The sequence below is a fragment of the Myxocyprinus asiaticus genome, chromosome 14 (genome assembly GCF_019703515.2).
Source record: "Myxocyprinus asiaticus isolate MX2 ecotype Aquarium Trade chromosome 14, UBuf_Myxa_2, whole genome shotgun sequence".
Classification (NCBI taxonomy): Eukaryota; Metazoa; Chordata; class Actinopteri; order Cypriniformes; family Catostomidae; genus Myxocyprinus; species Myxocyprinus asiaticus.
The window spans coordinates 28,439,562-28,453,590 of NC_059357.1; the positions used below are offsets into that span (position 1 = coordinate 28,439,562).

A 14,029-nucleotide genomic window follows, 5' to 3' on the forward strand; every position below is an offset into this window, starting at 1 on the left:
AGATCACTGAATGAAACACTGATGACAATAAACACCCTTATTATAACTTAATTAAATAAAATGTTATAATCAGCAATATGCCCTCACATATGGCTTTATTGAATATGTCTGTGTGTATCTATGACGCCGGCGTATTACCATTATATATAGTGACATCATTACGTGATGACGTAAATGAACTGGTGAATCGTATTTTAACCAGTTCATTTAAACGAACCATCCAAAAGAACCGGTTCGCAGAAAAGAATCGGACTTCCCATCACTATTTCACGTGAATAAGGCACTGAAGTAGCCAATTTGTGGAAGCAGCTTCACGCAACCAACCACTCTGGGTGGAAAGTTTAGATAAGAGAACATATGAACAGTCGTAGGGAGCTGTTTCACGTGTAAATGGCACCGAAGCAGCTATTTGCAGAAGCAGCTTCACGCAATAATCTGTTTCGGCAAATAGAGATTGGGAAGAAAGAGAGTACAAGTAGCACTTAAAGTGGTAGTAGTCAGTGCTGTAAAACGGATGAGGTGCTGCAGCAGCTTCTGTTGAAAAACAAGATGATTTAGGAGAGCTGTTCTGATGAGGGCGAATGCTTTGCAGCGAAGTTGCATCCGACGACCCGAGTCTCTCACACGGGTCTGTTCGTAGGCAATGGGCGGGGCCAGATGTCGGAAGACTTGACGCCACATAGAGGTAAGCAGCTGCTTATATATGCTTACTCTGGCAGTGTGATTGGTCGATTAAATGAACTAGCTCCTCCCGAACCTTGTTTATGAAACTCCATTTCTTGAATAATTTTTTTTTTATAAATATTATTTGTAAGCCACTTTTCCTTTAGATGACTTCCCTTTAAGGAGGTTTTGTCACATTTAGCTAACTTCTGAGCAATTTTTTCAGTGCCCTAGTCTCTTTATAAATATGTCAATACAATTCACATTAAAAAGTCTTCTCACAACAACTACTGAACCCTTTAGCTCCAGATGAAATTATATAGCAACAGAACAGAATGGGTGAGGCACTGGATGAGAAGAAAAAGAAGGAAAGCAAAGATTAATTTAAGACTAATTTAAATCCAGTAAGTCTGATTCAGCCACAGACAACCGATATTGTCAGCCTGTCCGTGGGAGATTCCAGTGTTACCTAATGCATAGACATGCACACAGACAGAGGAAATAAAGGGTAAGACCAGTGGGGTTGTGAGTTATTATGACAAGTTTAGTCATTCTCTAACATTCCCACCAGGCTATTTTAATGGTGTCTGGATACTTCATCAGTTTTCCTGTTAAAATAACAACCATAGAATGAGTGAGCAAATGATAGAAATAGAGAGAAAAAGAGTGAGAACCAGATACAAGTTTGTCTATGTGACATATTCAACAGCAAACCTCAAACGAACATGATCTTATCGTGTGCACATGGAAAGTTCCTTGATAAGGTGGAGTGGGTAATTTTTGCGCCACTATAGTCACCAAACGGAATTTTAAAAATAATGACTGTTTTCAAACAGGTTTTGCAAACACTGCCCCATCTGTCTTTGGTCAGGAGGAATGTAATTAAGGAATATATAAAATATATAAAAAGAGAACATGATATGAAAGGGACAATGCCAGGGCCAATGAGAAGAAGGGACTTACCTATAAATGGAATCGATGCGAGAGAGTCATTGTCTATGCTCAGTGGTGGTAGGTTACCATTCGTGCGGCGGTGTGAAACAGCACTATCAGATTTGGCAAGGGGGTCCGTAGGTTCACTGGTAAAGAGTAGAGGGTCACTGGAGTCAAGAGCTATGCCATAATGTGGATGCCGGAGCGCATTCGCACCCCTGCGGCCAGTGGGTGGCTTTTGCCTAAGAACCACTTCCTGTGTCTGTGACTGGACTTCAACTGTGGCTTCCCCGGCCGCTCTATCGTGATTAGTGGGTCGATAAGCTCTGTCTTGTCCTTCAGAGCGTGTGGGAATGGCAGTTGTAGTGGAGGTGGCTGGTGGGGCCACAGATGGTGTAGTCCCCGAAAGGGGAAGCCCTTCAGGAGGACTGGTCTTGGGTGTAGGGGTCCAGCTGAGGTGTGGACCTGTATAAGAGGGGTCTCTAAATGACTGGGCTTGCTGCAGGATGCGGCCAGTCTTGCGATTGAAAGAGGGGCTATAGCTACGGTAGCCAATCGGCTCTTCATCTAGACTCTGGCAAGAGGGCAAACGTCTTGTATTTGGAGCTGCCTGTTGAGGTTGTGGCGTCTGAGATGCATGTTGGTGCGTGTGTTTTGTTGTATGTGTTTGGTTTTGAGGTGTGTGTTGATGGTGTTGGGATGTGTGGTGTTGAATTTGGTGGGGCAACTCTATGTGTTGGAATTGAGCAGTGCCGAAATGTCCACCGCGCCTCGGATAGCCTTCAGTCCTCTTTGGCGGCTGCTGGACCCATGCAGATCTTTCTAGCTGTGGTGAGTGCACCCCCACAGCTCGGTCTAGAGTTTCCAGTGAACGTCCTGAGTGCCCGTACAGGCTTTCAAGAAGGTTTTCAGAGGATTTGTGCCTGTAGGCCACCGTAGGTGGGTGCTGTCCATATGCATGCTCACCCCGCCAGTCTCCATGGCTCCAGTAGGGGTCAGTATTCGCTGCAGAGCTCTGCTGCTGCAGAAGCAACAACGTGTCTTGTGACGCACTGTGGGGAAAGCCTGTATGTTGAGAACGCCTGGACCTCTCTAGCTCACCTAGACGATCCTGTGAGAAACTCCTGTGCCGAGGGTGCATGGAGCGAGAACTAGATCGCTCCCGCTTTCGCTCCCGACCTGGAACTTGACTGTAGTACCAGTTGGAAAGGGCTTGTTGGGTGTGTTCGCTTCGGCTTGTAGGTGTTGTTGATGTCGGCTGAGAAGGACTGGCCCAGGGTTGGCTCCCCTTGCGACCTGCAGCTTGCCCCATGGCAGTACCCACATTGTGGTTGGCAAAATGTGCATGATGCATTGGACTCAACATCCCTCCTGAGGAGGAAGAGGATGAGTAAGAGTGTCCTCTTATTTGTCCGGTTGGCTGTTGTCCCCTGTCAGTCATTCCATACTGGATCTCCTCAGTTCGGTGTGCTGGGCTACTGTGACCAACACCCCCTGGCTCACAGTTCCTTTCCTCGGCTGCCCAGAGAGTGCTGGAAGCAACTGTCCGGTTGTCAAGGGGCGGAGAGGGACTAGAGAAGGAGCCGGGCCAGTGGCTCCAGTTGTCCAGTTGGTTTTGGCCCATGTGTGAGGAGGCTGGGGCAGGGCAGGGGGAGTACTCTACTGGAGGCTGTGATTTTGTACGTGGAGGGTAGAGGAGTGGGGGTGGTGGTGGAAGATTATGGGCCTGTCCTGTGTATGGATTGTTCCCTCTTAGGTAGGCATCATGGGAGTATGCCTGCAAGAAAGAGACAGAGTTCAAAACAAAGAGAAGTGTTTCATAATGTTTAAATCTGAAGGTACATAAAGGTGAGGCTGTGAAACAGGTGAGAGTCCTGTCAGTCTGGAGTGCAGGTGAAAAACTTCTGGAAAATAAGTTAAAAATAATCATAGATCCTGATAGTTTCAGTACAATACTAGCTTACACAACTCCCCAAGCACAGACACAATTACACCTGTACAGGGTTCCCACACCTTTGACAAATGAATGTACATGACATTTCCAGTCATTTTTGATTACTGGATAAGGATTTCTATTTGCAAAAAGCAATTTTAAGCTGATATATAATATTGTATTCAAATATTTTAGCTTCTAATATTTTAGAGCTGAGCTATACATTCTGTTTACCATAATAAAATTATATGACTTTAACATGAATCTTTTAAGACCTGATTAATTTCCGTGACTTCCCAATAATTTCTTAAGATTTTATTAATTTCTAGGACTTCTCTGATTTTTTAAAGATAATATTCATTTCCATGCCTTTTCAAGGCCTTGAAATTACGATTTCAAAATCGCCTGATATTTTCATGCTTTCCATGACCTGGATTCCCTGACTATATTACTGGCTTTAAAACCTCTGGCTATAAGGCAAATGCTAATAATTACAAATAACAATATTATTTAAAAGACATAACTTTGGAAACTGCAAGTCCAATTATAGGACAATCTTTAAAAAACAATCAAAAGCAATGTACGATTAAATTAATGAACAATCAACTATAATGTTACAAATTAGCACAGTAATGACAGCTTGTACAACCTGTGAAGTGACTGCTGTGTGACACTAGAGAGGATGTCAAGTTGACCAAAAGCACCAGACCCTCATTAACTCTAACCTCAAAACACACTGACACAAACTCGAGATGAGTGTTACATTAAGAATTTATTAACAAAACAGAGACATGGCTGATTGAGGAAAAGCTGTATGACTCAAGACAAGCAAATCAACAAATACAGCACAGTGTATGCAGTCTGCTAATACATGCAAATACATGAACACAGAGAATAGAAACTCACAGCGCGAAAGGAGCATTCCCCAAAGTCCCAGTGTGTACAGAGAGCGTCTTTCTCTCTCTCTCTTTCTCTCTTTCTTTATCTTTCCCTTCAACTGCAAAATATAGCTCATATGTCCTGGTTTTCACTCTGTCAAGTTCACGTCTTGTCATTCCTCTCTTTTTTTGTTATTCTCAATATCTCTTTTTCTCTTTCTGTCTATGGTGAGCTTAGCCCAACCCAACCCAATGCTCTTGAACTATCTCTCTCCCTTTCTCTCTCTCTCTCTCTCTCTCTCTCTCTCTCTCCGTCTCGTTGTTTCTCCACCCTGTGGGAGTTCGGGAGGGGCCACAAAACTGATGATGTCATCCCTGGAATGTAGTTAATGCGGGTGTAAGGAGGGGTTCGTGGAGAGACAGACAGAGAAGGAAAGAGAGAAATAGGGGATGGATAGAACAGTAAGAAAGAATAGGGTCTCTTGGGAGAGTATATGGGTAATGTTCCCAGTCTGAGTGCCATAGAATGAGGATTAACTTAAGTGTGTATACAGCATAGGTCTGTGTGTGCAACACACATGTGTAAAGGCTTTCCTTTGCCTAGATGAGACGTGTTGCATGTCTGATCATGTGGGCAATTGGGTAATTTGAAGAAAATATGTGTGTAAGAATGTTTGTGTGTTGTGTGTTATTTGAGGGAGGAAAGCATGTTTCTGTGTTTGTGTGTGTGTATGCCTGTAAATCTTATGACCACTTCAATAACTACTTATGTGTCAAAGTTGGTGCAGCTGTCACACATTGCTCTATAATAACCTCTAAAAATAATCTGACTCATATTATTAGAAATATCATACATTAGTTTCTATATATATTCAAATGTGTGGGATCTATATACATGCCTCTGAGTGTGGGTGTAGGGGTTACTTTACCCTCTTATTGCCCTAAGAGTCTAGGCCTGTCACGATTATTAAATAACTGTCTGATTGGGGTTATTTGAGATAACCGCGATTATTGGACATTCTAATTCCAATCATATTTTAATGCCCGAAATACGGGAATTTTATGCTGATGCATGCGCTGTCAGCAGAGGCTCGCACCAAACTCCTGCGAAAATATAAACGAACAAGTATAAACTGTGAAAGTGAACGCAAAGCGCTCAAGTTTCACTTTAAACGATCGTGTAATGGCAAATGTTCCTGGTTCATATATGCTGTCTTAATGACACACAGTGACACAGAGGAGAAGACGCACGCTTACTCTTTCTGAGGAGTGATGAAATGATGAAACTAAATCTCAAACATTTTGCTTCATGAGAAACAAGGGTGTGTGAAGAAGTTTGGAAAGTGAAGAAATTAGGAAAGAAATGTTTTACTATTGTATAATATAATACAATACAATATTATGTAAATATATAAATATATACAGTATATTTAAAAAAATATTTTTATAAAAATATGGAATGTAAAATATATGAGTTCAAAAAACAACAGTGTAAATGTAGAATTGACCCAAACTAGAGACATACAGTATTTTAAGTATTTAGAAATATTTTGATATTTCAAACATTTGACAATGATGCTGCATCCATGCCCCTAGGGGTCAGTGTAAGTCCAAGATGACATACACAAAAAAATACTGACTGCACCTTTAACATTATCCAGGTCATGGAAACAGGTCATTTGACCCATTTGGACAGTTGCATGGTTAACTATAGTTTGGGGACAAAATCATTCCCAGAAGTTAGCTACTGCAAATGTGACAAAAATTCCTTTTGGGAATGTCTTCAAAAATTACTCATATAAATTATAATACATTGTATTAAATTAATCATAATAAAATATATAATAAATTATGTGTGTGGGTTATTTTTTATTCTAATATCAAGTTTTCTTTTAGGGGTACTGTATGTTTAGGGTTTGGATTATGGTTAGCCTTAAGTCATTCTTATTAGCTTTGCATAAAAACAATAGAAGTCTATGGTATGTCCTCATACAAAAGATAGCTTGGTAAATGTGTGTGTGGATGTGAGAGAAGTGGCAAGGCGTGGCAAAACTACTCAAATTCACACTTACTAGCTGCAGCACATCCTCGTCCTTTGGCATTATTGAGAGCTCCAGTACACTTTCACTGCAAAAAGAGCATGGGGGGTGAGATTCAATAGGAAGATTTACAATGAATATTATTTCAATTCTATATGAGAGGCCCCCGTTTGGGTGTTGAGTTTTTGGGTTATGATTTGGATTAAGTTCAGAGACAACATTTATATTAGGGTCAGTTGTACCCTTAATAAGGTCACTATGCACATACACAGTGCTCGGCCAGACAGTAAAAATTGCCTGAGGTCATTCTGTTACATAAAACATATGTCACAAGTTCCACATGAATAAGTTTCATGTGTAAGCCTTTTGCTATGTTCTGTTCCTTTAACTACTTCTAACTAAACAATGTTGTAGAACAAGAACTTTTGAACTCTACTTGAAATAAGATTTCTATTATTTTTAACAGATGTAGACGACCTCATTTTCTTGCAGACAACTGATGCAACACACTGGAATGAACTGATTGTATTTGTAAATTTATTATTTTTATTGTCACTAATAATGGTATTTGACTTCAGGAACTCACCTGTTCTGAATCAGTGCAATGACCTGCGAGTACGTCTTACCCAGCACACTCTCTCCATTCACTTTTACCAACCTGTCCCCTGCAAATACACACACAAACACATGCACATGATGAACACTACATTTAGAGCATGCTGAAGTTTACAATACTATAAAAGCAGTAAAAACATGAATTCATACATATTTTACACGGAGAGAAAAAGATAGACAAAGTCTGTTTGAATAATACAGATTAAATAGACTCATTCCATGTGTTCACTCTGTTTTTCTTAGATGGACAATTAGTTTTGGGTTCAGATAAGGCTTAGGTTATAGGATCAACTCAACCAATGGAGGTCTGTCAGAGGAGGCAAGAGATGAATTCAACGATTTTACAATTACAATTTCTTCAACTATTTTATTACATTTTTTATGAATGTGCAAACTGCAGATGTATATAATGTATAAGTCAGAGTCAAAAATGTTAAGGGCCACATAAAGGAAAAAAGTGGCACGTTAGTAACAAAAATGCCCCAGCAATGGAAAATGTGTGCTTTCAATAGTTTCCTGTGTTGACAAGTGTCGGGTTGTTGATCGGACACATTGTAGTACGTTGTGAACAGTGCTTGGAAAATTATTTCTGAAATGTAATCGGGTACTGATTACAAATTATACAACTAAAATTGTAATTGGTAATGTAATCTTTTAGATCATTTGTTTTAGGTAATCTAATTTGATTACTTTTGGATTACTTATCACATGTTTTGATAAAAAATTTATTTTAAGTGTATGCACAGTTTTCCTGACCAACCACTGGGTGGCGCCATGATGATTCTGATAGCAACTGGATTGTTATCTGGTTCCGGTCTCCATTAGAAGCAATGTAAAAACTACCAAAACGAGCTACCCAGACAGAGAACAATAAACATTTTAAGTGTTAGATTTTTTTAAGAATTTAAAAATATATGCATATAAATCGGATGAATAGATTTGAGGATGTCCTTGAATGTCCCCTAAGAAAGGTTTTGTTAGATTTGTCCCAAAGTTAAGCACTGTTAACCAACACCAACAAAGAGGTGAAAGATATTGAGTTCCTTCTGCCATGTTGGAACCAAATCAACATATTTCACAAAATATGGCAATATTTCACTCTAGAAGATATTTCTCTGTTTTAGTATCCAGTTCAAATTCGTTCTGTTAATCAGAGATATCATCAGGAGAAAGAAACTCTCGATGAGCAATTTGTGTGTGTTCATGTCAGTCAGCTGACATGATTAATCACAGAATGCATGACCAAGTGTGTCATGCCATTTCAGTGCTTTAAATATGCAGTTGCTTGATGCAAATAAGTGCTTATGACATCATAAGGCAGATTCTTTATTTGTGATGGGCTCTGCAGAAGAAAAAGACCATGGGGCACTGAGTTGAGCAAGCAAGTCATAGCAAGAGATCACATATGTGTCATATGTATGTACACGAGTTCACTGATGTGGAAATGATCAAAGCTGAAATCTTTGGGCACAGGAAAGCAAATACACACAAATACATACACAAACATAAACGTGCATGTGTAAACCGCGGATTAAAAAGTCTTTATGATTAAATCCTTGTCAACGACAACTACAGTTAACTCGACTTTCCATTGACTTCCAGTGTTATGCATGTGTGTTTGTGCATGTTAACTGTCTGTGTGAGGGTTAAATGATTAGATTACAAGTAAAAGTAAACAACAGTGAGCCACTTAAATTGTGATATTGAACAACTCTCTCTCCATAACTTGGATGATATCATCAAGTTTATATGGATATATAATTTCATCTGCATCATCTACAGTGCACACACATACACTTATGCTATCTATGAGTACTGTATGTTCAGAATAGCATACTATTCTTACAGCAGTATGCAGCATGTGTGCACAATATGCGGTTTTTCTGTATGCATAGCATACCCAAATGACCTACGGTACAACATTTTCCAGTATATAACAGAGCACACTGAGCTTGGTACTGTATGCTGCAATGCGATGTGCTGGATTGGTAACACTTTACAATAAGGTTCCATTCGTTAGCATTAGTAAATGCATTAGGTATCATGAACTAACAGCATTTACAACATTTATTAATCTTTGTTAATGTGAGTTAATAAAAATACAATTGTTCATTGTTAGTTCATGTTAGTTCATGGTGCATTAACTAATGTTAACAAACAAAACTTTTGATTTAAAAAATGTATTAGTATATGTTGAAATAAACATTAACAAAGATTAATAAATGCTGTAAAAGTATTTCCATTGTTATTTCATGTTAACTAATTTTGTTAACTAATGTTAACAAATGGAACCTTATTGTAGAGTGTTACCAATCGACCTGACATTCTATTTCTAGTGTGACAAATGAACCACAAGTAATAACAGCTGCAATTTTATCTATTTTATTTGATCTATTTTTTGACTAATTATTTGATCAGATTAGAGTTAATACGTTTTGGATTCAAAATGCAAAATAACTTCTGAGATGATAACTTGACGCCACTCGCAAAATGAAAGATAAACATGCACATAATGCAGTATGCAGTAAGCGATAGCCTACTCTAGTATTTCATTCCGAACTGATTTTTCTTGTTTACCTGTACACAAACCGGCCTGGTGGGCGGGGCCTTTCTCCCTCACATTCTTAACGAAGATGGTGTCCATGGGCTCCAGGCGACTCCGATGAAGCCCTGTATGAAACACACACCCTGTTCACAACCATAAAATATCCATTTTATAGTCTGTACAAAATGACAGACAGTAAGTCAATATACAGGTTGAGGCAGTAATAGATGAACTGATCTGAGACCTGTAGGGATATCTGTAACAACAATATCTGTTTTATATCATCAGCATGATCTGTCCTAACAGTAATCACTGTTCCACAACAACACACAAGCAGCTTTCAACCTCAGCCGCATGTTCTGGAGCTATAGTGTGTGTGTGAACTGTGTGTAGGTTCCCTGAACACTCTCCGTGGCTTCCATTCCTAACCAAGCTGGGATAGGAGAAAGTAGAAACTTCACCTTTAAGAGACATTTTCATATGACATAACTTGCAAATTGCATGGAGTCATATCAACCACATTCTTTCATTTAATTCTGCTAAAAACCAGCCTGACTGATGTGAATGCATATGTGCATGTGCACTTGTGCATATATGGTGACTGCCACCTGGGTTTTCACATCTGTGCTTTCAAATGAGAGAAAATGTTCAATTTTCCCACCACTATTGAGAATGTGTATGAATGGAAATTTCAACCTTTAGGGGCCGCCATGAGACACAACTCACAATGATCTTTTAACATGTGACACTAAATAGTTTTTGCAACTACCTCATCTCAGAGCAGTCAATGAGAGATAAAAAGACCAGTGGATGAAAATGTAGGTGAGATAAACAGGCAGAAGAAACACAGAAACAGTCAAATGAAAAAGAATAATAATGTGAAATTCATAAAAGATAGACTCACCCTTTCCATTCCCATTCTCCTCATCCTAACAGGAAACAAAAAGAGGAGATTTAGATCAGAGCAAAAAAATGACATGGCCTTAGATTGAGTTTTGTCTTTTTATAGTCATTTAGAAGATACCGGACAGTAGTACTTTACTAATCATAAGGTGGGGTCCAAAAGTTGGAGACTACATTGGAAATCTTTGATTCAACATCTAACTTGAACCTGGACATAAACCGAAAGTATCAGGATTTTGATATATTTAAAATAAAGAAACATTATGACATAAACTGAAAAGGGAAATATTTAAGATTCAGCACAATTTCACAGTCATTAATGGCATAAGCAGATTTGTGAAATTGATCAGGTTAACTCCTTTGTACAAAAGGCCAAATTTCCTTGCTACCATTGAGGCACACAAGATGCTCTTTTGAACATTCTCAAATCATACTGGGATAACATGGATCATCTGGGTTTGATTGCATGCCAGCTCGAGTGCATGCAGTCATTAAAGCAAAAGAGACCAAATACGAAGAAATTCTGAAATCCATGTTAGTCGTTCAATTCAACATTTTACTTACATTTTTATGTTAATAATATAATTTGTAATGAAAACTACTACATCAAATTTAAAAAAGAAAAAGCAATGGAAATGGTTTTAAGATATGAATAAACTGAAGAGTAATTAAAGACAGATATCTTAAAAGGCTTTCTTACTAGTTACAATAACATTACAGATATCTGAAAATAATATTGTCGCTAGTGAAAAACAAATTACAAATATACAAAATGTGCATTTTTACAAGTAATAGTACTAGTAATTCAGTTGTTTATACCAGGAATAGACATTTGTAGTAGTAACAATATAATTAATGATATTTCAAAATTCATAATTTTTACTTGTTAAAAAGTACATAAGTACATATATAAGTATAATGTATTTGGAATTTCAACTAGTAAGAAATTAATTATATTTTGATATCAAGAACTGGTATTTCCACATTGGAGTAAAGACGTCATTTTTTTTATATCAAGAATTTACGTAAGCCTAATGACTGATATAAAAAAAAAATTACATTTTCACTAGTAGTAAATCTACTGCTGATATCAAGAATTCGCATTTTAATGAATGAAAACTCATTAAAATGCACTTTATTACCCTTACTCTTATATCTCACACCGGACTGTCATAAATTATATTATTATTATATTATATTCTCTCTTAACAACTGACTATCAACCGACAGCCTGAATGTCAATACAGTACAATACTGTACATTCTATATTTACTATATATACTTTTTTTTATATATTTTTATTTTTTATTTTTATTGAATAATGTGTATCTATATAGTGCGTATTGTATACTGTACAGTGTATGTTATTATTTGTATATTGTTGAGTGTAATTATGTGTATATCAGATGTTTAAATTGTGTTGTGTTAATTTGATGTTATTGTAAATTGGTATATGTCTCATCACTGTCACGACTGCTGTGTTGATCGGAACTGCACCCAAGAATTTCACACACCATTGCACTTGTGTATATGGCTGTGTGACAATAAAGTGATTTGATTTGATTTGAAATCATTTATATCCTGCACATGATTAAATGTCAAAAGGGGTTGCGCTAAATAGTCTCAGACTCTTGAAACCCCACTGTATACTAGAAAAGTGAATATACTCTTGGAGTATTCAACAAATAGTGCTAGCCAAGTCTTTCAAAGTTTAATTTAATGTCTTTGGCGTGCAGCATGAATCAGAAGTCAGTTGCTACCCTTAGTTTTCACCAATGAACATCAAAAACAGGAAATGACATCACTGCACACCTGCATTATTTTTATTATTTCTAATTCTCAATGAATTGGTTAGATTTCTGCTATCTGGACCATTAGAGCCACAGTCATGTTAGCATTGACTCTGTCCCACCACTAGAGGACAGCATTGGGAACACGAGCCATTCTAGCAATCAATGTGCTGCTTTCCGCCACATACAAACTTACATATACACACATCCACTAGAAGAGGAAAATGAATTAATATTTGCTGAATGTGCTGGAAATTACATGTTCTTTATAATACTCAATGTCCATCTTTATAAACAGTTTAGTTAATACACAAGCACAACCTAGACAAAATAACCAGACTGCAAACCAGTGGCTGAAATCACACACACACACACACACACACACACACACACACACACACACACACACACACACACACACACACACAAAACGCTGATCAGGCAGTTTAAAGTGGGAAGCCCAATGTTTAGTCTGTGCTGACTGTGCTTATTTCTAACAAACTCACACAATTCTGAGGCTTTGCTGTCCAGGAGCGAAAGACCGAAAAAGAGAGACAGATGAGCAAACAGATGGGTAGGGAGTGCCGGATAGAGTGACCACAACCTAAACACTTTAAGATTTATAATCAACAACCATCCAACCCTTGCATCAAAATGCTGTACACAATACATGTCCAATGGATACTTCCTGTGAATTACTGAGCAACAGAATACATGCGCAATGGGTACTTTTTATGCGCACTATGCATTTTGTGTTAAACCTGGCAAATTTGTTGTGTGAGATGTACTCTTGTTTAAAATGGAAGCACATGTGCACGTTAACTTCGAGCTGGCGGGCTGACAGTAGAAGAGTCACACTCAGGTCTTGTGGCCATGACGACATCAAGAACAAGAACAGACCAGAGCACATTGTCCCAGCAGCCCTGGTACGGTCCAGCCCAGAGTGCATGTGGTACCAGTCAAACACAAAAAAGGCCTTTTTACTGGGAAAGCAAACTGCAGCTGGTGAGTAAAGTGCCCCCATATAGGCCTACCATAATGGGGCTTTGTTTCTCCAACATCGTGCACACACACACACACACACACACACACACACACACACACACATATAATTTAAAAATCTGTAGCCAGCTCTCACCACCTCAGTCAGGCGACAAACTATGCACATCCTATAGTGCCACAGTGCTAAAATATTTACAGAACATAACTTAAAACAAATAAAGATACTTTATATCAAAGTTCATTAAGTCAGTCCACTCGGAGGCCATCAATCTAGGTAACAGGCATGTAAGTACAGCTCCTACCAACTTGAAAGACTGGGAAAGGGGAAAGACTGATATCTCCAAAAATGCTGAAAAAGCTTAAATTGCAATACAATATTAAAACACCAATAATTTATGGCAACAATGGTACAATGGTAATAATGGTATTCTTGAGCAATACGATGAGGCAGTTGCTTTACCAATGATTATCTTTTTTAACTAAAAGGTGAGATTTCCTTTCCTACTGACCCATTATTTTTTTCTACAAGTGGTCCTTTTCCTCTACCTTATAGTACTGTTTCTTTTTATATAACTGGACAGAAGCATTTAAGACTCTCAGCACGCCAGAGACATGAAGACACATGTTAGAGGAATTGACCTTCTAACAAACAGATCTCATGTGACCACACACAATCTTGTGGGTTGTGGCTTTCTCTTTACTGTATATGCCCTCTATCTCACTCTCTT

General features: G+C 38.3%; 1 protein-coding gene across 7 annotated transcripts in view; it reads right to left on the reverse strand.

Moving 5' to 3' along the window:
- The window catches only part of arhgap23a (Rho GTPase activating protein 23a), a 104,026-nt gene that overhangs the window by 26,348 nt on the left and 63,649 nt on the right, over positions 1-14,029 (reverse strand). For 6 of the 7 annotated variants that reach the window (XM_051716294.1, XM_051716293.1, XM_051716296.1 and 3 more), the window contains 5 exons: positions 10,511-10,535; positions 9,639-9,731; positions 7,033-7,111; positions 6,480-6,534; positions 1,627-3,373 (listed from right to left, as the gene is read on the reverse strand). In XM_051716294.1, the coding sequence (XP_051572254.1) occupies positions 1,627-3,373; positions 6,480-6,534; positions 7,033-7,111; positions 9,639-9,731; positions 10,511-10,535 (1,999 nt within the window). Of the gene's footprint in view, positions 1-1,626; positions 3,374-4,435; positions 4,682-6,479; positions 6,535-7,032; positions 7,112-9,638; positions 9,732-10,510; positions 10,536-14,029 lie in introns of those variants that run through there. The other variant, XM_051716297.1, reaches the window with a different exon arrangement.